This window comes from Rhea americana, unplaced genomic scaffold, assembly GCF_003343005.1.
Source record: "Rhea americana isolate MKP2758 unplaced genomic scaffold, rheAme1 scaffold_97, whole genome shotgun sequence".
NCBI lineage: Eukaryota > Metazoa > Chordata > Aves > Rheiformes > Rheidae > Rhea > Rhea americana.
The window spans coordinates 1,570,035-1,593,656 of NW_028187166.1; the positions used below are offsets into that span (position 1 = coordinate 1,570,035).

Consider the following 23,622-nt stretch of genomic DNA (forward strand, 5'->3'; position numbering starts at 1 on the left):
GCCATATAAAGCTTAAGTGTTATTATATAATTACCATTAGAAATGTTGGGGAGAATCTTCCTCTCTGGATTTAACATCTTTTGATCACTAGTGCATCCAAACACAAACTTCAGTGCAGTGCACAATTGACCTGTGGGACTGCTTGCTGTCAGATGCTGTTAAGGCAAATACTTTTGGTGGACAAAAATATTAGGGATTTCAAGGGAGTTGGAGTTTCCCACTGTTTTGAAAATCCAGTCATAGAGCTGATTTCTAGTACTGTTTGCCCTTCTTGCCACAGCCAAAGCCAGAGTGTCGAGGATCTGGTCTTGTGCATGCCTTTAAAGAGGGCAGCCTCAGTGTTACCAGCTAAATGAGAATGGCTCCACAATAAGATTTTTATTTTTTCCCCATTTTGTTCCTGTTTCTCTGGCCTCATCTTACCTAGGAGCTGCTGCAACAAGGCTGTGTTTTCCAGGAGAGGCATGGTTGGGAAAGGCCTGGCTGGTTCAACCCCAACGGAGCAGCTCCGGTAAGGATAGCAATTGCTTTCAGGGGGATTTTCAGCCTGTGCCTTGCAGGTCCTCGGCAGTGCAGGATGTGCACTGTGCATGCAGGACATGCACTGCACATGTAGGCAGCATGCTGCACTGTCTTTCCCAGCGCGGTAGGAATGCAGCTGAAATCTCCATCCGCCTGGGGCCRGCTGCCTTTTTTAGACACTTGGCTTTGGCTGGTCGCCACCTTTCTCACCGCCCTCTGTCCTGCCTGCTTCTCTCCTCAGGTCCTGGATTATGACTACTACGGAGCTTACAAGCGGCAGCGTCACAGCAACTACACATACAACCGGCTACTGGGGGATGAGTACACCTTTGACTTCCCCCCRCATCACCACGTCGTGAGTGGGGCCTGCTGGGGAGGCGAGGGGCCGTCTGGGGCAGGCGAGGAGCTCTTAGGGAGCAGAGCCCAGCCATGAGCAGCAGCATGGTGCTCTTGGCCTGGCCCACGTTGGAGGCAAAACCTGCCCCACGATCGGTTCCTGGTACATCCACATAGAGAGCCAGGGTTGGAGCACAGAGATGAGGTGAAAGCAGTGTTGCCCACCTGAAACCTCTGCATATCTGGACTGGGAAAGTCAGTGATGTCAGAGCCTGGGCAAGCAGCTGTGGGTCTAGAAAACCCGGTCAGTGAGGTTTAGAGGAACTTGAAACCAAGGTGGCTTTGCCCATCTTTCACTGGGAAAAATGTCCCAAAAAGGATTAAGAAAAAAGAGTGGTCCGTGCTTGGAAATCTCAGTGGGGGAACTTTGCTGGGGGAAGTTCAGACACATATGCAGAGTAAGCATATTTGTTCCCTACGGCAGAGTTCAATGGAAAGTCCTCCCTGAGTTGCGTTGCCTCTCTGCTCCCCTGCAGAGCTGCCAGCTGGAAAAGAAAACCAGCCCTGGCAGTCTGAAATGGGGGAAAAACACCCAACTTGATAAGCTTTAACTATCACTGTTGGYAACTATCACATGTTATTGCTGTAAAGAATGGGATTGGGTAGACAGGCAGTGCTGTCTKTTTGTCAGACTTGCTACATTTAGTGTCTAATTTTTGAGGAACGTTTTGAAGCACTACAAGCTTTAAAGGCACTGAACATGGCCTGGTGTTGTTTCTCATTACATACACGGTTTAATGTGTCTCTCTCTTTTTAGAGTGAGGATATGGCTCGACTTCAGCAGTGTGTTTGCTTTAATTTTAGATCAAGAATGAATGCTTAACGTGCAGAAATGCCCTGGCTCTCTTTGACATGTCTTATTTTGGGAAATTCTACCTGGTTGGTCCTGAAGCGACAAAAGCAGCCAACTGGCTTTTTACTGCTGATGTTAGCAAAGCACCAGGTACTGGCTCAACCTTGTTATTTCAGCTTCAGAGTGCCAGGGGTTTTATTGATGTTTCTGCTGAGCATTGGACTAAAAGGCTGCCCTAGGAAATTACATCTTTAACTAAAACAAATAGTGGGTGACCCAATCTGGCTTTTATCGTAAATGTTTCTTTTGCAGAGGATGTGGGAAGCATCCAAGAGTGACCRCTTTCCCTATCCTCTCTGAAGGCTGGATTTTGCTCTCGTTTGCATTGGTGCAAGCCTGCTCTCTGCACCTGGGATGAGAGTGGGGAGTATCTGCCCATCAGAGTCCAGCTGGAGTTCACAGCTGGAGAARTGGATGTACTGGAGTAAATAGCAGTGAAACCTAGCAGGCAGTAGTTTCATCAGCTGGTAGGAGCAGGACAGTGTGGTAGGACTGATTCTGAGCTCTCTTGCCGCAGCATGAGTTGAAGTCCRTGAGAGTAACAAATATAAGGTAACAGAAGAGGAGGATCAGCCCTGCTCTGCTATTGCTGCTCCTTCTTGGAGTGAGCTGGGGGCAGAGGCAGGCCTTCAGCTGGGGGTGAGCTGCTCTGCATATGCAGGCTCCTGTGGCCCTGAACAGCTCTCATATCCTCTGCCTCTTGAATCTCTCTTCCTCCGGAGCTGAAAATCTAAAGCTCCTCACTGCCACCCAGCAGATCTGCTCTCCTTCACATGCTCCAGTTTTCTCACAGCTCTGCAGGTGCAGTCATTGCTTGCTGCAGTGTTTGCAGGTGAGAAGCTGGCCCCCTTCATCAGGGCTGYGAGGTAGTTGGTTGACATGTTTCCAAGAAGTAGCTTCAATAAATCTCCAGGGGAAAAAGAGTTGCTCCTGTCTCCTTTCTAGCCCTGAGAAAGCCAGGGTAGGTCACRTCATAGCCAAGAAGTGACAAGTGATTTAGTGACTGTGAAAACGTTCATCTTGCCTGCTCAGCTCCCCCAGTGCTGTTTTCTTGGTGCCCTGGATCTGCAGCAGGTGCCCATCGTTCTCTCTGCTCCTAGGCTCAACTGTGTACACCTGCATGCTGAACAGGCGAGGGGGTGTGGAGAGCGACCTGACTGTCAGCCGGATCAGCCCTGGGAACCCAGCCTCACCACTGGCCCCTGCCTTTGAAGGTAAAATCCTGAGCACAGGGGATGCTTCATGTCCACTGCCTGCTGGAAGCAGGGAGCATTTCTGCAGCAGACATGGGGGTGAGGCAGGGATCTCCAGCTGGGTTTACTTTCCTGTTGCCATCTCGGGAATGGTTTGGCACTCAGCCTGCTCTGTGCCATGGGGCCAAACTCTGCACAAGTCTACCTTGCGCTGGGGAGCACATCCTGTCCCRTGCTCACCCGTGGGGCCACAGCTGTCCTGGAGCTGATGGTTCAGTGGCCACAACACCATTGTGTTAGTGCCTCATTTTCGTGCTAGCTCTTTAGCTAGCATGCAAAGGAATTCCAGCTCTTGGTGCCAGGTGCCTCTTTGGCTGAGCTGGGGGAAATCCAGCATAGCAGGAAGGCAGAACCAGRGATCTTTCATTTCATGATTCTGGTCTCTCCTTAATGAAGCCTCAAAACCTTAGCTAAACAACAAGTTGACCCAATTTAAGTAGCTGACTGTCAGGGGGAAGAACACCACCAGTGTGAGCAGYTTTTGTGCCTGAAATCCACTTTGTGCCTGGTGCCCACCCAGCAGTGAGGTATGTGCCAGTGGGGCATCCCCTGTCTGGGATGCTCCCAGCTCTCTGTCTGCTTTGGGAAAGAGAAGCTGTAGCTGCATGTTCAGTTTGAGCCCTGCCAGTGTCCCTTTAATCTTTGCCACACTCGGAAGTGAGCTGTGCTTCTGTTGGCCTTGGCCAGTGCGTGTGGAGGCTGATTACGTTACCTGCTCCCGGCCACCTGGCCTTTTCCCGCTGCGCCCCTCCTTGGTCCACATAACCCAATTATCCTTTTTTTTCCTGGGGGCTTATGCTCTAACTAGGTTCTCATTGACTTTATTGGGTTTCTTAAGCTCTGGATGGCTGCTCTGGCTTCTCCCAAAGTCCTTATCAGCTGCAATAAAGAGGAATTAAAAGGAAGCAGAGCAGTCAACCCAGAGGCRAAAACGGAATTAGGAAGCAATAGTGGAGGAGGGCTTTGTGCTCATCTCCAGAAGTGCTGCCAAATGGCTTTGCCTTGCAGTGATGGCTGTCTGCTGGTGCTACTGCTCTCCCAGTGAAACCAGTGCCTCTCGAGGGAGGAAGGGACATGGGAAGCAAGGTTTTAACTTAGATGTTGAACACAGGCGGCAGCCCTGTTCCCACATAGTGTCACTCTGAGATTTGCTGCTTAAGAGCAGCTCAAGGAAGCGAGCGGCCCGGGAGCACAGTCACAGGCCTGGGGAGTGGCAGCAAATGGTGCAAGGTTGCAAGGTGCAGGTGGGATCTCCCTGCTTCATCAGCCTCCCTTTCCCCAACTTGGGATCGTGCTGTGCAGCTCCCTTCTCCCGCAGGTGAATGCTGTGTCCCTCTCCTCTCTCACTCAGATATGCACCTGTGTTGAGCAGGAAGTACGAAGGGAAGTGGATAGCAGAGCTGCGGTGTTTGGTGGGTGATGGAGGAGTTTAATAAAAGCAGATCTATTTTTTTCAATTATAGTAGGTGGCTGCACTTATTATCATTATGACAGATTATTGGAGAGCAATTTGGTAGTGGCAGAAGAGGCAGAGGGAAGATCGATTATGTATTAATCGGCTCCGTAACCCTGTGCCTGGGTAATTCTCACCTAGAATTACTGACAGAATGAATTCCCCCTCATATACACATGCAATGCTCACACTGGTTACGGCCTGATATCTCCACCCCTCCTTTTCTCCTCAACAACATAACAACTTCTACATGAGCCGTCCTGGTGAGGACCAGGAGAATCTCATGCTTTGCCCAGTGGCAGGGATTTCAGCTGCAGAGTGTGTATCTGCATGCATATGTTTGCAGAATGCTCTGAGTGTTCCTCACTCCCTTAAAACTGATATGAATTCTGTATTAGGACAAAATATTGGAAACTTTTGCGGTTGGTCTTGAGGGACAAGGAGTTTTCTCTTTCAGGATCACCTAGTCCTGCAAATTGAAGGACCTATCCTTGACGCTGCTGGCAAAGCTTTGTGTGGAAGCATAGTACATGGGCATTTCTAGGGCTTGGAGAATTGGGAAAAACTGCTCTAGGAGGAAAGCAGGAACAATGCAGGCAATGTCTACAAGCCATGCCATGGAAGTCGGGGAAGCTCTATGCACAGAAAAACAAACATAGTGTTATGCAAGCCTGGCGTGGCTATAGCCGAGGCAGAGGCAGCAAGCGCTTGCATAACACTACCTTTGACATTAGCTTCTTGGAGCTGCTTGCATAACAGCAGAGCAGTAAACCCTGAGGGGAAGAGCTTTCTGATCTGACTTTCAAAAGTTGTGCATTTTCTCAAGATAGAGGTAGGGGCTGCTCCTCTGCTGGCCCCAGCGCCTGCAGAGCAGCCCAGTGCCCGCTGGCTGGTGCGGCACGGGCAGAGAGAGMCGTTCCTGCTGTCTGGGTGTGAGGAGGATGAAACTATGCCTTCACCTGGCTTCAACTCCCAGCCTTCCTTTTTTTTAATTGCAGGTTTTAAAGGTCATTTGATTTTCAATTTGCTGGCTGAGCCCCACAAGTAAAAGACAGTTTGGAAGTTAGCAGAAACACCCCTCTTCTCCCAGCATTATTTAGCTTTCCACAGGCAAAGCAGCCCTAAACCAGCCAGGGTGATGGCCTGGCCCCATGTTTCTGTCACCTCCCCTGGGAATGGAGAGTGCACGGTGCTTTGCAGGATCAAGCTCATGGGAAGGGCTTCCCATGGCTTCCAACCTGGGGAAGGACTGCAAGATTTTCCCCCTTTTTTGAAGTTACCCCTCAGCCATGCAAGCTCAAGAGACCCAGAGCTGCAACTCAGCCTCTGGAGAGCAAAACCAGCCAGGAGCTGAACTGARCATCATCCCCGGCCCAATTCTGCTGGGCCTGAAAGGCTGCGGGGTGTTTTCCAGGGGACGGCTACTACCTGGCTGTCGGTGGGGCTGTGGCGCAGCACAACTGGTCGCACATCACCACGGTGCTGCAGGACATGAAGCTGCAGAGCAAACTCATCGACTGCTCAGAGGAGCTGGGCATGCTGAGCCTGCAGGGCCCACTGAGGTGAGCGTGGGCAGAGCGGCACCCAGTTTTCCTCATCACCTGGCAGGGAAGGATGGTGGAGGGAAAGCTTGCTGGGGGCTGAGCACTGCGTGAGCCTCTGCAAACTGGTGAGCATGCAGGGTTTGGTGGGGAGAGGAGCCCAGGGAAGGAGGGGAGCAGATGGTGATTGTAGTGGGAGAAATGATAATTGGTGAACTGAACTCATGTGGGTTCCCGTGCTTCCGCTGAGCTGGTACAGTCCTCTCCCCAGTGTTACTTGGTGTAATTTTCCCCTGGTTTTGTTCATGCACTTGCTTGCATTCAGGGGAATGTGTCCGTGTTCTTGTTTTGGGCAGTAAATCAGTCCCCATCTGTAGTGCCTGCCCTTGGGTCCGGGCATGTCTCTAAACTACCCTAGCTATAGAGCCCTCTGCCAGGGCAGGCTCTTCTCCTGGGCCTCATTAATACATTAATCCAGAGGCAGGTTCACGGTTCTGCAAGCGTTTTGGCAGCAGGACAGAGCCTTTGAGCCCTCCTTTCTCTGCTTCTACCCATGCCTGCCTGGCGGCGTGGAGGAGCTGTGCCTCTGCACAGGGACCAAGGAGCCCCTTCCTTCCCTGCTGCTGGCGCTGGGAGGGAGGCATGGGGAGACAGATGGGTCTCCACATGGGGCATTGGGTTTCAGGGATAAGTGCCAGGATCTGGCTAGCRAGCGACATCCTTTCACTGGAGCCACTTTGCTGTTTCCCCACAGCCGCACCGTGCTCCAGGAGGTGCTCGACACCGATCTCAGCAACGAGGCCTTCCCCTTCTCCACCCACAAGCTGGTGAAGGCAGCAGGATGCATGGTAGGACAGAAACCCAAGCCCCCCGCAGGACACTGCCTCTTGGGGGTTGCTTGCTGGGACCACCATCCTCTTGTGTTTCTTGAACCAGGCACCTTTCCCTAGGGAGACGTAGTGCCCCCATGTTTCTGCAAGGGGTGGCTGGGAGGTTGTGTTGGTTTCTTGGAAGTCTGAGAGTTAGTTTATCCTAATTTTGGAAGAAAATATATCTTAAAACCCCCAAGGYTATTGTAGAGAAGAAGTTTAATTTTCTGGCTATGCCTGCTTCAAGGTGTGCAGAGCTGTGAGAAGAGCTGTTTTGGGGTTTTTTGGATGGAGACACATGTCTACCAGGTAACGCAAGTATGAGTGCAGTGACACTTTCCAGGAGCTATGAGAGTTGTCACAAGCTGGGTCGTCCCTTGYGCAGCATTTGAGCTGTGGGAGCTTTGGGCTATGGTCCTGTCATCTACAGGCGGCTTTTGGGCAGTTTTTCAGGGGCCTTGTGGCAGGTTCTGGTGGAAAGGAAAGCTGGAAGACCAGAGCAAGAGCTTGGCTTGTTCCTGCCCTATTTGCCTCCCCTTTCTTTCCCAGCTCCTAGCTGCTTTTTAGCTGGGCCCACTCTGAGCTTTGGAAGGAGCTCAAAGTTGTCTGTGTGCTGAGTCTTTCTGTGGGAACATCAACTTGCAGCTCTGCGGTGGTGTCAGAAGAATAAAAGAGGCCTGCTGCAGATTAGGGGCTAGCGCTGATGGCAGAGGTTTATCTGACACTCTAGATCCCCTCCCCATTTCCCCACCTTTATAAAGGAGGGTGAATTAAAAGCAGAATGTGTCGTGTAGTCCCTGTAAGGGCTCGGGAGCCTGAAGAGCCAGTGCATTTGATCACAGGAGAAGTCTGACAACCTTAAGCTTTCTGTACGAGTCCAGATCATCTTGCATTTGCTGAGATTTTAGGACTCACGTCACTAGTTATACAACAGAAATGCAGAAATGGTAATGCTCCATGCTAATACCTAGGGCTAAGCCCCTCGGCATCTGAGGGAGAGAGCAAGTCTGCTTTCAGCAGCGTGGTGAAAATCCACCGCTATTGCCCGGTTGTGCAGCCTGGGACAGCGTTGCGGCTGGCGGGGTGCCAGCCGGCTCCCGCACAYGGAGCAAGTTGTCCAGGCCCCTCTGATGGGCCACAGGCATCACCCCAGCGCTGCTGCAATGGGCTGAGGACGTGGCGTGCCCTTGCGAAAGGGAGGCTTGGCTTAGAGCGCACGACTGGGTTGCAAAAAGACGAATCCGTCCTCATTGCTCCGGGTTTCACAGCTCCAGCTGATCAGGTTCTTCCTTCTCATTCGGTGCTGTGCAGYGAGAAAAGTGCCTCAAGTCTCTTCCCCCGTCTYGCCTGACAGGCATAAACGTTGTCTMAAGTTATCCCTAGGGAAGGGGAAGAGGGTGGCTGTTTGGGTTTGTTTTTCTTCCCATGTGTGAAGTTGCTGATTTAGCCAGTTGAAACACTCTAAACAGAAGAGTCTCTGACCATGAAGTGTTGTTTTGTCAAAACAGAAACATTCTGGAGGAACTTACTATTGTTAAGTTTTGATATTAGGGGAAAAAATTCTGCAAAGGTTGGACGATGAGCTTTGCCTAGGTTTCCTGTTGATGTGTGCACCACAGTAAATATTACTTTTAATGTTTTTTAGCAAAAACACCGTTTGAGGAGAGGACTTTCATTTTGTAGCCCTGCTTTTGTAGCCAAGGGAAATCTGTGATGGTAGCAGTATCAGCGCATTTATGGGGCAATGATTTCCAGTTGAAGTGGATGGAAAATAAGGAAAGTTTAGGATTTTGACTGCTCTTGCAAACGTCTCAGTCGTGTGCTGCGTGTAGTTTTCCTAGTGCAAGTAAGATGCTTGGTGGTGCTGGGACAGAGGCTCAAGTCCTTCCTCCCTTCCACCTCCGACTGACAGATGCCAGTTTGGCTGCTCCAAGCAGCACGTGACGCTGCCAGCTGGTAAAGGCTGTGGTGCCCCATGCCCCCATCTGCGGGAATCACTGTAARGYGGCTCACAGATAYTCACTTTTTCTCCTCAAATGAGTGYGAGGCTGCAGCAGGGAAAGAGGTGCGCATACCTGGAGGGGAGCGTGGTTTTGATAGGTCTAATTGGTTGTTACAGATTGCCCAACATGCTGCATATAACGGTTTCTGCTGATGAGTTAATAATTCTCCTTAGGCACTCACATCTGTGACAAGCTGATAACATCTATTAATAACCTACTTATCCCCTATGAAAGGTATATAAATGCTCCCTTCTTCAAAAGTATGATTATTTCGTTTGCATTTCACTTAAAAAAAAAAAAAAAGAAGAAGAAGAAGAAGAAAAAGAAGAAAAATCTGTTTTGCAAGGAGGAAATATCTGGTAGAAATGTTATGGCTTCTTTTGAGAGTAAATGCCCTGACTGTCAGAGAAAAGCTTTCTGGCCTTTGCACAGAGGCAACACTGAATTGCAAATGTCTGAGTTGAGATGGAGAGGAAAATTAAGCTATATTTTCAGGCATTTTTGGTAAAATGGGCCATTTTATTACAACACAAAATTAAAGCAAACACTAAAGTGTTTATGTCAAGCAGATCCCAGGGCTGCAAAGTATAGGATTCTTCCCCTTCCCCCTGMAAAGTTCTATGAAAAAAGTGAAGCTCTTCTCACATGGGTTTATTGAAATACTTTATTGAACTTACTTCAAACCAGTCATCCCCATATCCCTAATGGTAGCTTGGGTCTGCATGGAGAATTGTTCAATCAGTTTATTTCAGTATTTCTGCAGTTTTAATAACCTGCAGGATGCTCTCAGGAAGGATTAAAGGTTCTCCCTGTGCAGGGCGGCTGCCTGCTGCCCCGCGGCAGCCAGGGCACCACTCCTGCTGCTCCCAGCAGAGATTTGCCTCCCTCTGCAGACAAAGCGGATGCCAGGAGATGAGTTGTTGGAGGAGGGTGTGGGAAGACCAGAGTTAGATGTGCAGTTAGGTTTTTTTTGATTCCCAACACCTAGTCCTGTGTTCAAACCTTGCTTGCATAAAATTTCCAATTTGCACCTGGTATCTAAGCAGGAAAACCCTGGGAGATGAGCAACAGCCAGGTGTGAGGTGTGCAATCATGGGGGAAGGATGTAGGGTACAGTATTACTAAAAAGTTGGGGGGGAGGAAGGGGATAAATAAAAACTGCAGGTGCATCAGAGCATGGAGCAGCCTTTCTGCTCCTGCCAGGCCCGGTGTCGCCCCAGGAGATGCGCGCTGGCGCTGCAGGGAAAGCCCAGCTGTGTTAGCAGCTGTAAAGCTCTGCTTCTGCAAGCACAGAAACCCTTCTCGACTGGTGACTTACGCAGGGAACCTTCCCTTGCCTGAGCAGCTGAACAACATGATGGGAAAAGGAAGAAAGCCTTGCTCCTGCCGTTGCAGAGCACCGCGCTCTCGGCGGCATGCGGGGCTCCCCGTGGCCACGCAGTGGGGATGAACAGGGAGGAATTTGTTACATGCAGAAACCAGAGCAGCAGTTTCTTGGGCTGCTGGACTGAAGCCATCCTTGATGTCGTCCTGATGCCTTCCATTGAGATTAAGCTGAACCCAGCATCTTTAAAAAGATATTGTTAGGTTTTCATGTATTAACTCAGTAGTTGAACAAAATCAGCTAAAGTAAAAGGAGAATTCCAGTGGAGTTAATGACCCTGGAAATTACTGATTGGTTGTGAGTTTATATATAGCATATCACTCTGTATGAAGTGTCAGAGAAAGAAACCCATTTGAATTTCACTGCTGGATACAGGGTAAAGTTCAGGTTTTCATTTTCTAATACACTTAAAATGCCTTTGAATTGCTGCTCAAAGGCTCAGGAATTGATGCTCTTTTATAACTCCATTTGAAATCTAATGGAAATACCTGCTCCTAAGAGAATTTGACTTGAGAGGGCCAAAACCTGGCAGGAATGGTGAGTCCGACTGTTGACACCCTCCTCTCTTTGCTGGGCTTTTCCCACAGGCTTTGCACTGTCGACTGGGATATGCATATGTGGGTGCAACTTCTGATCCCCGACTGTACAAAACTTGGTACTGCATTTTCAGATGATACTCATGTCACTGATCTGCCTCATCAGGACTGCTGGGTGTTTGGTCCTCCCAGCAGCAGTTATTTGAGGGGAAGCTTCTCTCTGGAGGAACTTACTCTTGAAAGTAAAGTGTATTTTAGCTGCAGCGCTGCCTGCTCAGTCACAGGCAGGGTTAATGAACCGTGGAGTTGACTGTCAATCCCCAGAGCATCTCCTGCCGTGATTAATACAGTAGCTGCCTGCCACGTCTTGATCCCTTGCTGTTCCCTAATTAGGTGACACCTTTGTGCAAAGTGAAAAGCTTTCCCGTACCCCTCGTGCTTGCGCACCTCCTGAGTCGATTTTCCAGCTTTCATGCTTCGTTGCGCCGCTGCGATGATGGTTGAAGGAAGGCTGGCTCCCTCGGCACGGCTCTATTGTGAGGAGGCTCAAAATAAATTCACAATACCTATTTTGTTTCATTTCCCCTCCATCTCCTCTCCGGTTCCATTGTTGTAAAGGTTAAAAAGTTAAAAGCTGCCTTCAACTCTGCTTGAGCACACTTTTATTTTAGCAGTGTCTTTCAAGCACAGGGGTGTTGGGAGCACRGGGGGACGTGCCAATCGATCTGGGAGAAGTTTTCTGATTACTGTTTATTGCCCTGGTGGCCATCATCTCAGCAAGCKCCTGCCAACAGCTTGCCAGAAAGACCTGTGAGGAGGTTGGTTATTGCTCTTTATTCCTGGTACGAGGTGAGAAGCGAAYTGAGGCTTTTGCAAAGGAATGGGTGGTCCACGTCAGGACCAGCACCGGGCTTCCCCACTGTGTCCTCCTGGCCTGGCTGCAGGCAGGCAAGGCRATGGCTGTCATGAGACCAAATCCAAGACAGGACAGAGCCTGGAGGGAGGCACAAAGGCGCATGCATTCCCGTTGCAGGGTTGCTAGTGTTGTGCGGATGCTTTGCCTGCCTCTAAGTTGGTGGCAGGCTGTACGTGATCCCCTTTATCAGCTGGCTGGTTGGCATTTGGCCACCCTCTGCTTCTCCCTTTGGCATCCAGGAAGGTGGAGCACAGGAGACGAAGGCTGTCAGGGCAGCGTGGTGGAGCGCGTTGCTCCTGCACAGGGTGCATCGCGTCTGCTCCCGATTACCCCGGGCGCTCCTCAGCCAAGGAGTTGTACCGAGGGAAAGAGGAGCAGGATTTCTCTGCTTTGGCTTGGAGTTTTTTCCTATGGCCTGCAAAATTTCCTTGTGTGAAGTCTAAACACAGTACCCAACAGCTTATTCTTTGGCTTTTTCCATCCCTGCCTGTTCTGGGTAGAGGCTGTGGTCATCAGTTGTTAYGCTGTCTGTCTGAGGGACCACAGCTGAGCCCAGCTCCCAGTGGCAGTAAGAGCTAAATAGATAGCGAGAGACATTTCCTGCCCCAAAGCAATCCAGAGTTAATGTAGGTAGGACAGACCCAAAGCTGAGCTGCTGATCGTTTCAGGCTCTTCCTACTAGCTACACAATCTCTTCCTATCTGGAAACCACTTTTTAAAGACTGCATACCATAGTCTTGCATGAAACTATGGGCTGATGCCTCCTGGCAGCCGGGGCGTGCCTTTGCCGTTGACATGCGTGTGTGTTTGCCTTGGGAAGCTCCTGTGGRTTTCGCTGTAAGGACGCGCACAGATGGTGTGTCAGATTTAGAGGAATGGCAAATTACAGGCAGAGAGGGTAAGTCAATTTTCCTCTTTACTGTTAATTAGGATGGGTAGGAAATGTTCTTTGTTCCCACAACACCGAGAAGCCCAGCATGTGCTCCCAGTGATGCAGCCAAAAGGAGCGTTTAACTTGCTGTGAAAAGTTGCGAAAGCTGCCCCTAGTCAGGGTGCTGGCGTGTGAACCCATCGCCTCTGGTACCAGGGGCACATTCACGCACAGGCGCCCTCAAGCAGCCTTTATTCTGAGCAGATTTTGGCCATGCYGATGTAAAACAGGCTGCTCTCTGCAAGATGCAAGCAGCAGGTCTGTGCTATTGGTACATCTGAGCAGGGAGAACAACAGGRAAATACTGGTAGGGTGCTTGTTAAAGCACACGATGGGTGTTGTTTCTTTAGGTGCCTTGATGTGAAGCCTTTGGCTCTAATCCTGGCTAGGGTAGGTACATGAGGAAAACAGCCTCAGTGGAGAGAGCTGGACCCTGAAATCACTGTCGTGCCAGCTCCCTGCAGCACCGTCTGACCTGGCCGAGCAGCACAAACCCTAACTCTGCTCTGACACGTTTTCCTGGTGGAGGCAGACAAGCTTTAGGATACTGCCATGTAGCCTGGGATTCATTAAGGGCTATCACTTGCTTTTGAAAGCTGTCTCTCCCATTAAGGCTTACCAAAGCTCCAGGGGTTGCTTGTCGCTGGAGACATCCCTGGAGAYAGCAGGTAACCAACACTAGGGCAGGCTGAAGAGTTGCTTGTGGCTGCATCACATGAATATTTCATCCTCATAATCTAGATTACTGCCGTGTGTCATGTTAAATGATGGTCTTTGGAGCTGGCTCAGATGAGTGTTGCTGACAGCTTCTCTCCTCTGAGCAGTTGCAAGGGGCTGTCATGCCATTTGTACTGCTAGATAGYGTTGTTCATTGCAAGCATGTCATGGTGACTCAAGGCTCTGCGCGGGCTACAGCTTGTCGCAGCACGCCTTCATCTTCCTGAACATGTTGTGCTGTTATGAAGACATGTTAGCAGGCAGGAAAGGAAAACACTAGGTAGTGGGAGCTATGCATAGGCCTGGAGCATGTGCTGATATCCCCCACCCCTTCTGTATTCCTCTGTCCATGGGAAGCTGTGTCAGGGTCTGGAGCTGGAGTCCAACGAGTCCAGGCCCAGAGTCTGAATCACCAAGACCTGCTTGTCTCTCRGGGACCTGAAATTGTGGCTGGCCCCCAGTCTGCATGTGCTGCTTGTTGGTGGATGATACGCACACGGCCTTAATTCAGCTGCTGATACATGTTTTCCTGGTGCCACAAAGGCCCCTGCAGGTCTTCTTTCATTCTTTATTAATACAAGTTCTAGCACATGAGCACTGAGCAGATAAATGTCTCTGGCTCAGAGTGCTAGTGTGAAACAATGTGCATCAGAAGTTGCTGGACTGCTCATAACTGCATCYTGCAAGGATATAAGATATAGCATAAGTACCACAGGGATTTCCTCCTTGAGCCCTGGGTGTCTCTGCCAGGCGAGAGGCCAGGAAACCTCCTCACTGCTGTGAGCGAGGGTGGTATCAAAGTGAGCAGTGCCTGTTTCAGTCCAGAAAACCCRGACAGGGAGAAAGTGGAGATGGCAGAGGCAGTGAGCCAAACTTCCAGTTTCTCTGCTGCTTTGTGTGACCCAAGGGAGCTCTGAACTTGAGCCACCAGGTGCCTTGGGGCCGTTCTGGAGCAATCCTCTGGAGAAGGTCTGCCCACCATTCATCTCCKGGACTTTCCTCTCTACCAGGAGAATCAGCCCCTGGATAAAGTAGCGTATTCTTGTTCAAAATGTCTTTTTCTAGAGCTTTTGAACTTCCTCTCCTGTCACACCACATGACTCTGCTCCTTCCCCTTTACTCTCCGTATTTAGCCTGGGATGCTTTTTGCCCAGGGCTGCACCATGAGCCRGACCTTCTCTGAACGTGGAGGACATTATGGCCATTAATGATTAAGGAGACTTGGSAAAAGTTTGAGGGCGCTGCTTTACCTTGTAGCAAACTCAGGGCACCAGCTTTTTCAAGACACCTGAGGTTGCCTACCCACAGCCCCCAACTCCCACATTGCTTTGGCCAGCTCCAGAGGGCTCCCRGCTGCTCCAAGGTCTTGGTGCTTTGCTAATTGCCTGGCTCTTGGGCCCCTGTCAGCAGATACTCAGGAATCAGCCCTGTCCAGACCCCCATGTCCTTTCCATGTTCTCTCCTCTTTCCAGGTTTGCCCATGGACATGATGTTACTGTTTTTCCTCCCTGCCCTGGTCCTGGCTGAAATCTTCTGGCTCACTGAGGTCTTAGTAGTGAGATAAGAGACTGCAGATTCCATCAGGGTTGCAAGCCAGCTCATGGAGGTGAAAAAGCGATCGGTGCTTTACCCACCAGCAGCCCTGCAGAGGAGACAGGCAGGGGAGGTGTGCAGCCTCTGCCAGTGCGCCGGCCACCTTTGTGGGGCGGCAATAACCGGAGCCGGGGAACGGGATGCAGAACAGCAGCCACGTTCAGGCCCAACTCCGAGCTTTTCAGCTCCTGCTTCTGGGCAGCAGGGCACAGCGGGGTGCAAGGCTGGGGCTCGCAGGCAGGGAAGGGGGCGATTGCTAGTGCAGAGTTATTGGCTCGCTGTTGTCCTGCTGCTGCTGTCAGTGGGTGCACGCTGTCATCCATGGAGATGCGCTGGTCTTTGGCCCTGCTTTGTGCACCACCATACAGAAATATGGCCCTGTTTTGCCTTGGGCCAGAGCCTCCGGGAGGTCCCACAAGGCTCGCGTGAAGGCAGCCCCCGAGGAACGGGCTGCAAGCGCCGCTGGCTGGGCTGGCTCCAGGGGGTGCAGACTCACCTTCCCTGGGGGGGCACAGATTCCTCCACTTCCTCCCCCGCAACAAAGGCGTGAAGCCTAAGGGACAAACCAGAGAGAAATACAGCTGAGACTCGAGGGATGWCTCCAGGGAAGGTGTCCAAGCCAGCCTGGCCACAGCCAACATAGAAAGCTTTGGGGYGAGGACAGCAGGAGGATGCCAGCCTGTGCCTACCTGGGTGGCAAGGGGAGCCCGGCGAGATCTGGGGCCTGGATAGGATTGTGCCAACTGCTTTGCCATGGGGGAGCTGTCCCAGAGCTTTCAGGACATCATGGGGCTATGCTGCAGCACCAACAGCAGATTTCTCTCCAGTTTGTGCTCCTGGGGAACACAGGCAGATGGGGAAGGAGATCTCCGAGGAAAATGCCTCCCCCGAGAAACATGGCATCTGCTGTTCAGATCTGCTAGTTCTTCTCTAGAGTTGCAGTGAATTCAGTGTTGTCTTCTGTCCACCTAGTTTTGTGGCAGCAACAAACACTTTGGGGCACAGTCTTGGTTGGTGTAAATCCGTGCATGTGACTGGCCAAGATGCAGGGCTGAGCCCCAGCTGGAGCACGTGCGGCTTTCTGCAGGCCCATGTTGGGAGAGCTTTGGTTTTGCTTGCAGAGGGCATCTCCAGCTGGACAATGGCCCCAAAGCACCAGGCTGAGAGTTGCCAGCAGGACAAGCCTTAGTGGGGATGGTCTTACCCCACTGACAGGCTGATTCTGCAGCCTGAGCCTCCAGCAGATTTGGGTGCTCGTAGACTTTTTTCTGCCATAGCTGAATCAGCAGAGGGAGACAGAGGCCCAGCTGGGCCAGGGAGCACCACTGTCTTGCTGCAGATTGGCCTCCTCAGCCACAGCTCAGTGGCTAGGGAAGGCTGGAAGAAAATGCAGCACTTCTGCCTTCTGAATTTCCCTCTGGAAACTTGAGACTAGGTGGAGCTGGAGGGGCACAAAGAAAGATCTATGATCCAGGCTCACACTCATATCTTTTCCTGTTAATTGTGGTACTAAGGTGCAAAGGTTAGGCTGTCCAGAGACGATAAACAAAATTCAGTATGAACTAGCTTCATGCACTCTGAAGAGCAAAGAAAATGTAAAATATGTGTTTTCCATAGCTAAGACACTTGCACAAAGTTCACTTGCAAGCTTGCTCGCCCTGGCCATGCCGGGCAGCAGAGCTGGGACCTCAGGTGGCAGCTGAGCAGCCTCTCTGCTGGGCCCTGCCACCTGGCTTGCAGCCAAAGCCTCTGTTCCTAATGATTTTGCATTTCACAGGTCCGCGCCATGAGGTTGTCATTTGTCGGTGAGATGGGCTGGGAGCTGCACGTGCCCAAGGCAGATTGCGTGAGAGTCTATCAGGCAGTGATGAAGGCGGGTGCCCGGCACGGCATTACCAACGCTGGCTACAGAGCCATCGACAGCCTCAGCATCGAGAAAGGTTTCTGGCTTTCCTTACAGCAGCGTGGTGCGATGTCTCCAGCCAGGGGACGCAGGGCAAATGGGTCTTCCCAGCTTTGAGGATAGGGTGTCTAGCAATTGGATGGCAGAAATGCAACTAGTCCCCCATGATCCTTGCTGGGGCCTTCCTAAATACGGGCCTCTCTTGAGGGCACTTTGTCCTGCACCAAGTGATTCAAGGGCAGCAGGGATGTCCAACAGGCCTCATTGATATCTCGGTCTCCTGATATTCTCACTGCGGGCTTGCTGTGGAGCAGAGACAGACTGGGAGGCCTATGTTCGCCTGTTGTTCTCTGCAGGGTATAGACACTGGCATGCAGATCTTCGCTCCGACGATACCCCCCTCGAAGCAGGCTTGGCCTTCACCTGCAAGCTTAAATCTGGCATACCCTTCCTGGGACGGGAGGCCGTGGAGGCCCAGAAAGCATCCGGGATCCCCCGCCGCCTCGTCTGCTTTACCATTGATGAGTGAGTATCGCTGCCCCGGGCTCAGCTTAACACTGGCAATATCAAACACCCATGGATACCACCCRTGTTCATCTAGGGATTAGCACCCAGACCTGCACTGGAACAGGTCCCACCTCCATCGCTTGCACTCACGCACAGAGCTCAGTGCAAACGTTTGCTGCCATTTTCCATGCTCTAATTATGTCTCCGATTTAAATCCCACCTCATATTCCCTGCCGGATATTTAATGGAAGTTGGAAACAGTGTGACAGTGAGTGGGTTTATCTCGTTTCAGCCAAAATAGCAGGAGGCTTTGCAAATCAGGCTGGAGGGATTTTGCCAGTGCTGGGGATCAGCAAGGAAAGGTTAAGGAGCAGGAGGGCTGCGAGGCAGTGCCCAGGCTGGGCCTGGCCTGGGGGTGATGGGCACCTAGACTGGCCCCAGGGCATGCCAGCAAGCAGCACTTCGGATGTCAGGCTGGAGCCAGCTCGGCCAGCRTTGCTGTCTCCTCCAAACACCTTCCCTCTGCCTTGTAGAGTCCCAGCCCACCAAGGGCTTTCCTGACAACTGCTGTGCTCTGGCCTTGCAGGAAGGTGCCRATGTTTGGCCTGGAGGCCGTCTGGCGGGACGGCGAGGTGGTTGGCCACATCCGTCGGGCAGACTTCGGATTTGCCATCAACAAAACCATTGCGTACGGCTACATCCGCAACCCTGCTGGGGGAGCGGTGAGTATAGAGACCCTGGTGCCCACAGCAGGCAGAGACATGAGCCCCGTGGGCCTTACTGGCAGTCCAGGATCAGCRGGATCAGGAAAAGGCTCAGTGGCCTCCCTGAGGAAGGATACTCTGAGCCTGAGAGCAGCCAGGAAAGTGGAACTGGGCTGGGACAGGGTCGAGGTTGATGAACATAGGGAGGTGACACCCACAAAGTCCAGGTCCAACAGCAGGGAAGAAGGAACAGAGCTAGAGCTGGCATCAACGGCAGCAAGTGTTGCAGTGAGCCCGCGAGGAAACTGTGCTTCCTTCTCCCTCTCCAAGGGTTGGCAGGGGGAGGGAAGTGTAGGGTTTATTTTTAAAGCCATATGCCTGAGCACATTGCAAGCACACCGTCAGCTGGGGAGCGAGACAGGGCGAGCCCCCCTACATTTCCCCAGCACAGTGCTTACCCAGTGCTCAATGGAAGAGCGAGACTCCGAGCGCGAGAGATGCCAGCTTCTTAGCAGCAAGTGTCTTTCTCACCAGTGCTCTCAAAGCTGTCGTTTTGCATGGCCCCAGCACTGATCTTCAGCCCAACTGCAATCTCCAGTGTTAATGGCATCTGAGTATTTAATTACAAAAGTGAATTAACTGATGTTATTGGGAAGAACTGCCCAATAGGAGCACAGCAGGCTCTTAATTAGCCCCAGGAGACTCTTAGGTAGTAAATCAGATGCCCTCATTAACTGCTGTGCTGTAGACTCAGAGGCAAGGGAGTTTGCATGGGGACAGAGGGCAGTGGATGACATCCCCTGGGACTACTCCTGTCACAATCCAAGGATAGTGCATGTGCTTGCGCTTTAATCCACTTGCTTGCCTTGACTTTTAATTCTGTGTCAGGATTAATCTCCTGTAATTAACCACTGAGAGTTTTCCCTCCATGGCCTCTCGCTTCCCCATCTCCTTCTGCCTCCTTCAGCATTTCCTAGTGTGATAGGCACCTCTGAGCACTTGGAGGTCTGACTTCAGGAGCTCTGGGCAAGGAGTTTCAGCTCTGTGCTGCTGGCAGTGCCCGTGGGCTGGTGAGGGGGAGCAGGAGGGTGATGCAGTGCTGTGGGGTGAGTGAGTACAGTGGGTCACACGTTTAGGGCTGCTCCAGCTCTGTGCTGTGTTTTGCACTTTGAAATTGCTGGTTCCTCTTCAGTGCCAGAGGGCCGGGAGGTCCATGGGAGGCTTTGTGCTTTTTGCTAGGTTGTCACCAGCAGGGAAGAAAGAGGGGTGGGAAAACCGACAATAAAACCTTGCTTGGTGCTTGCCCCCCAAAATTGTTTGATATCTCACATCTTGTATTGCACCTTTTTCTGGGGAAAGCCCGGAGCCTCAGTGCCATACAATAGCAAACTCATGCGGGAGAGACAGAGCGAAGGTTGTAGGGACATGGCATGGCTGGGGCGGTGGCTTTGCAGTGCCAGACATGTGCAGGGAGCTTGTGTTGCTGATATCTGCGTCGAGTCCTTTCCCATCACAGCCACCTCTGCTCTCAGAGCAGGGGGAGCAGCCGACCACACTGGCGAGCTCTGGCTGCTGCCCCAAGGCAAATCCGCTTGGAGAACGCAGATTGATGCAGCTCCAGAGCTTGCGGGAGGAGGTGGCAGCCGCCAAGCTTGAYGCTGGCATGCGGCTCAGGGGCTGCACATCTCTCTTTGGGGAGCTGTGTTGGGACGTGAAGGCCGGGAGGCTTTTGGCAAGCAAGGTTTATATTTTGAGGGGTGTCAAATAGTCCCTCTGGAGAAGGCTGATCCACCCTTGTGGCAAGGAGGGTGACAGCAGAGGCCGGCAGTGCCTGGTGCCCGAGGGTTAAACCCTCGGGTGCTGCCTGACAGCRGCTCTGCACAGCTTGGCTCGTCCCCAGGCTGGCTGCCGCAGCGGGGACTCCAACAAATAACTCCACATCGGGCCCCTCACGAGGATGTGCATTTCTCCTCTGCACACCTGGGTTTCTTCTCTCATTTTCTTCCCCCCTTTTCCACTCTCCTTCGTGCTCCCGGCCTCCCCCGCCTGCCTCCAGCGGGTCCCGGGAAGCGTGACAGAGCAGCGGGATGGAAGCGGTGCGGGCGCGGGCCCCTCCTGCCTCCGGAGAGGCGCAGAGGCAGGCAAACAAGCGCTCGGTGCGTCCCTGCCGGGCAGATTGATTGTGCAGCTCTCCCCGTTCAAACACCCACTGCAAGGAAAGCTTTAATGCGGCAGCCGCACCGGCGGGGCTGGCAGGAGGCAGCTGCCTCCCGCGCCCCCGAGGGCCTTTCAGGCAGCGCTAACCCCAAATTAAAGCGATTGGGGCTGCCAAATGGGAAGGCGCCGCGTACGGGTGGTCCCGCTGATGGGCCCCCAACCTCGCGCGCTTCCTTTGTGCGGCGGGCGGCTGCCTTCGCTCGCAGTGCCGGCTCGCTGCCTCCTGCAGAAAGGCATCGTTCATTAAGCAGATGTTAACGTGCAGCCTTAATCTCTCTGCTCTGTGTGATAACTCCCGCTTGATTTACACAGTAATTGCCGCTGCAGGAGAAGGAAAGGGAGAGCTTTGCGTATGTGCTTTCCGGGGCCAGGGAAGGTGAGGACGGCTCTGTAGCATCGCAACTAAAGAGTGGAAGGAGCAGCAGCAATGCAAAAGGGCCAGGGCAGAAGGTGTGGGTAAGGAGAGGAAGCCACAGTTCTACTGCTGGCGATTTGCAGTTACTGAAAAGCGTGGGCGCCTACTCCCCAGGCCCTGGGCTCACCGTGGCTGAGCGGCACGGCTCGGGGGCACCGGCGGGACGAGCTCCCGCTCAGGCTCTCGGTGCAGAGCTGTTTGCCTAACGCGGCCTGCCTGCCCTGACTCCTCTGCAGACAAACCGCTGCTGCTGCTTTTAAGGGCACTGTGCTTTAGATGCTTTTGAAAAAAAACCCATAGCAGATGCCTCCCCTAACAATTAAACACTGGATTTTTTTTTTTAACTTGGTGCTTTTAAAAACCTGTTTTCCTCCTCTCTGTGCATCCTCCTGGGATGGCAGAACCAGCTCTTCTGCAGAAAGTGCATCTGCAGGGTGATGAAGGAGCTTGCACATGCTATCCCAGCCTCACGGAGGGCCCYGTTCGCCCCGTGCCCTCCCTCTTCCCTACAGCCTCCTCCAAAAGCACCAGCAGCCGGGGCCAGGACTCCCGGCTGGCGTGAGCCGAGCGTCGGGCAGCGCGGGAGCCCCGGTGTCCCTGCCCGCTGTGCCGTCCCCGGTGGGGCACGCGCGGCCCCCTCGGCGGTGCCCAGCCCGGCGCGGCAGCCGCTCGYGGCTCTGCCTTGCAGGTCTCGCTGGATTTTGTGAAGAGCGGCAGCTACAAGCTGGAGCGGATGGGAGTTACCTACGCAGCCCAGGCGCACAGCAAGTCCCCCTTCGACCCGGACAACAAGCGAGTGAGGGGCATATACTGAGCGACGGGCGGCGGAGCCGTGGCGGCGGGCAGCGGACGAGCCGACGCTGATGACCACGGGGTGGGGAGAGCGAACGGAGAAATTCCCAGGTCCCTGGGTGACCCAGCAGGCTCCCGGGGCAAACCTACAGTCTGCAGTGAACTCATCAAGTGAACGTGGGTCAAATTAAAGGGGAAGAAGGAAAAGAGATTCCAAAAAGGTGAAAGATTTTGTTTCCGTGGCAGTATCAGTATCACTGTGGCAATAATTCTTTTCCATAGCGTAATTGGCCAGAAAACGGTGTTTTCCATGACTACAAATGAAMTATTTTCAATTTTTTGCTTTTCTGGAAACTCTTACCCCCCAAACATAGTTCCGCACTGCCTGGAAATGAATTTTTTAATTACTTRTCTACCTTTAATACAGCTGTAGCCTCCAAACCTGCTCTGTCCCTGGGCCCTYGCTGTGCGTCTGTCCCACTCAGATGGGTGCCACATCCTCTGTGGCTCTGCCCTGGCTCGTTGGAGGTGGGACTGGGTGCTGCTGGTGTCTCAGGGCTGCACGCTGCCCAGGAGGCTCCCATGGCATACAGMAAAGGGATTTTTTGCAGCTCAGCAGGCAGCCTGGGAAAGGTGGGACGGGCGTGGAGGGCTGCGTGGAACCACGGGTGCCACCRCCTCTATCCGGCACTCGCCGTGGGAGTTTTGCTTGCTTGGGGACGTCCTTGAGTGGTGAGGATGGTTGGGTTTAGCTGGGGGCTGCAAGGCGGTGAGTGTCGCTTGCTGCTGGGCACGTTCTTCCCGGCTGTGCAAGCGCCCAAGGCTCAGCCTCTGTCCRTCTGCGCGGCAGCAAAAGGAATTAACTTGCCCTGGGTCTCCCCGGGGGGGGGCAGGCTCCCGCTTGGCCATATTCCAGGGAATAAAAGGAAGTCCCAAGGGCAACTGAAGTTTGACTCCGGCTCCCTCGCTGCCTATAGATAACCTGTGAATTTGGGAGAAGGAAAAAGAGTTTGACAAATGCATTTTGCCCCACGGTTGCTTTGCCAGCGCAGTCTGTGTTCACGCATCCCCCGGGAAGTCCCGGGCACGAGCCGGAGCACCCCGGTGCCGTGCTGCCCGCCCCACCGCGGGAGCCGCCGCCGCGGGCGCCTTGGCCCTGCCACCAGCCCGCAGCGGGAGCGCGGCCTCGGGCTCTCTCTGGCCTTGTTAAATTAGACACCGTTGAGGGCAGCAAGGGGCTTTTACTGCCTGCTCCCGCAGCAAAGCGAGGGCAGCCCCTGGCCGAAGCTTTTATCCATCCATAGAAATAATCATGCTATGTGCTTTTCTTTTTATTTATCCTGGCTGGATTTGCTTGTTTTATATTTCTTTTATAGCTGATTCCAATTCTTTCACCTCCTGCAACAAGCGCCATGGGCAAGAGTGTGAACTCTCAAAAGCTTTGGTTTTACTGGAAACATTAGAAAATGCACTTGGGGTGGCTTTCCTGTGAGCGGGGGCGATTGCGCGGCCCTGTGCGGAGGGCGGGGGGGGGTGGACCACAGCGGTCCTGCCTGCTCATCCTCGGGATGAAGGAGCAAACGTTCGCGCCGGTAAGTGGGGAGGGGCCCGAGGAGGCAGGCCTGCCCGCGCCACGCCGTGCCGGGGATTAACTGTGTGCCACCTAACATCGTACAGCTTTATCTTTCCGAAAGCAGCTTGCAGCTTTCAGACTCGGAACGGCTGGGAAGGGTTTGCATTCACTATGGAAAACAGGCCCAAAGGAACGGGGGAAAACGGGATGGGGGCTGCCGGCGAGGAGGAGGGCAGCGGCCCGGGCTGGGCTGCCGAGGGAGGGTTTTCCTTGGATCGTGGCAGTGCATTTCGGTCGGCTGGGCGCAGGAGCTCAGGAGCGCAGCTGGGGGGTCTCCTGCACCCGCGGGCCTTTCCCCTGAGGCCCAGAGGTCTTTTCTCTTCGGAGCTCAACAGCAAAAAGCTTTTTTGTAATTTTTTTTTAATACATATATTTAGCTGTTTAATCGAGTGATGTTTCCTGCTAAAAGGTTTGTCTTTCCACCCGTGTCCCTCCCCCCTTTCTAAATCCCATCACGGAGGTATCGTTTATCCCTGTCCCTCGG

General features: G+C 52.8%; 1 protein-coding gene across 2 annotated transcripts in view; it reads left to right on the plus strand.

The window, feature by feature from the left end:
• Positions 1-23,366, plus strand: part of SARDH (sarcosine dehydrogenase) — a 38,729-nt gene extending 15,363 nt beyond the window's left edge. For both annotated transcript variants that reach the window (XM_085325423.1, XM_085325424.1), the window contains exons 12-21: positions 428-511; positions 764-877; positions 1,723-1,861; positions 2,872-2,985; positions 5,892-6,039; positions 6,773-6,866; positions 16,745-16,907; positions 17,227-17,395; positions 17,964-18,099; positions 21,402-23,366. In XM_085325423.1, the coding sequence (XP_085181549.1) occupies positions 428-511; positions 764-877; positions 1,723-1,861; positions 2,872-2,985; positions 5,892-6,039; positions 6,773-6,866; positions 16,745-16,907; positions 17,227-17,395; positions 17,964-18,099; positions 21,402-21,527 (1,287 nt within the window). In that variant the 3' untranslated portion in view covers positions 21,528-23,366. The remainder of the gene's footprint in view (positions 1-427; positions 512-763; positions 878-1,722; positions 1,862-2,871; positions 2,986-5,891; positions 6,040-6,772; positions 6,867-16,744; positions 16,908-17,226; positions 17,396-17,963; positions 18,100-21,401) is intronic.
• Positions 23,367-23,622: the final 256 nt, after the last annotated feature.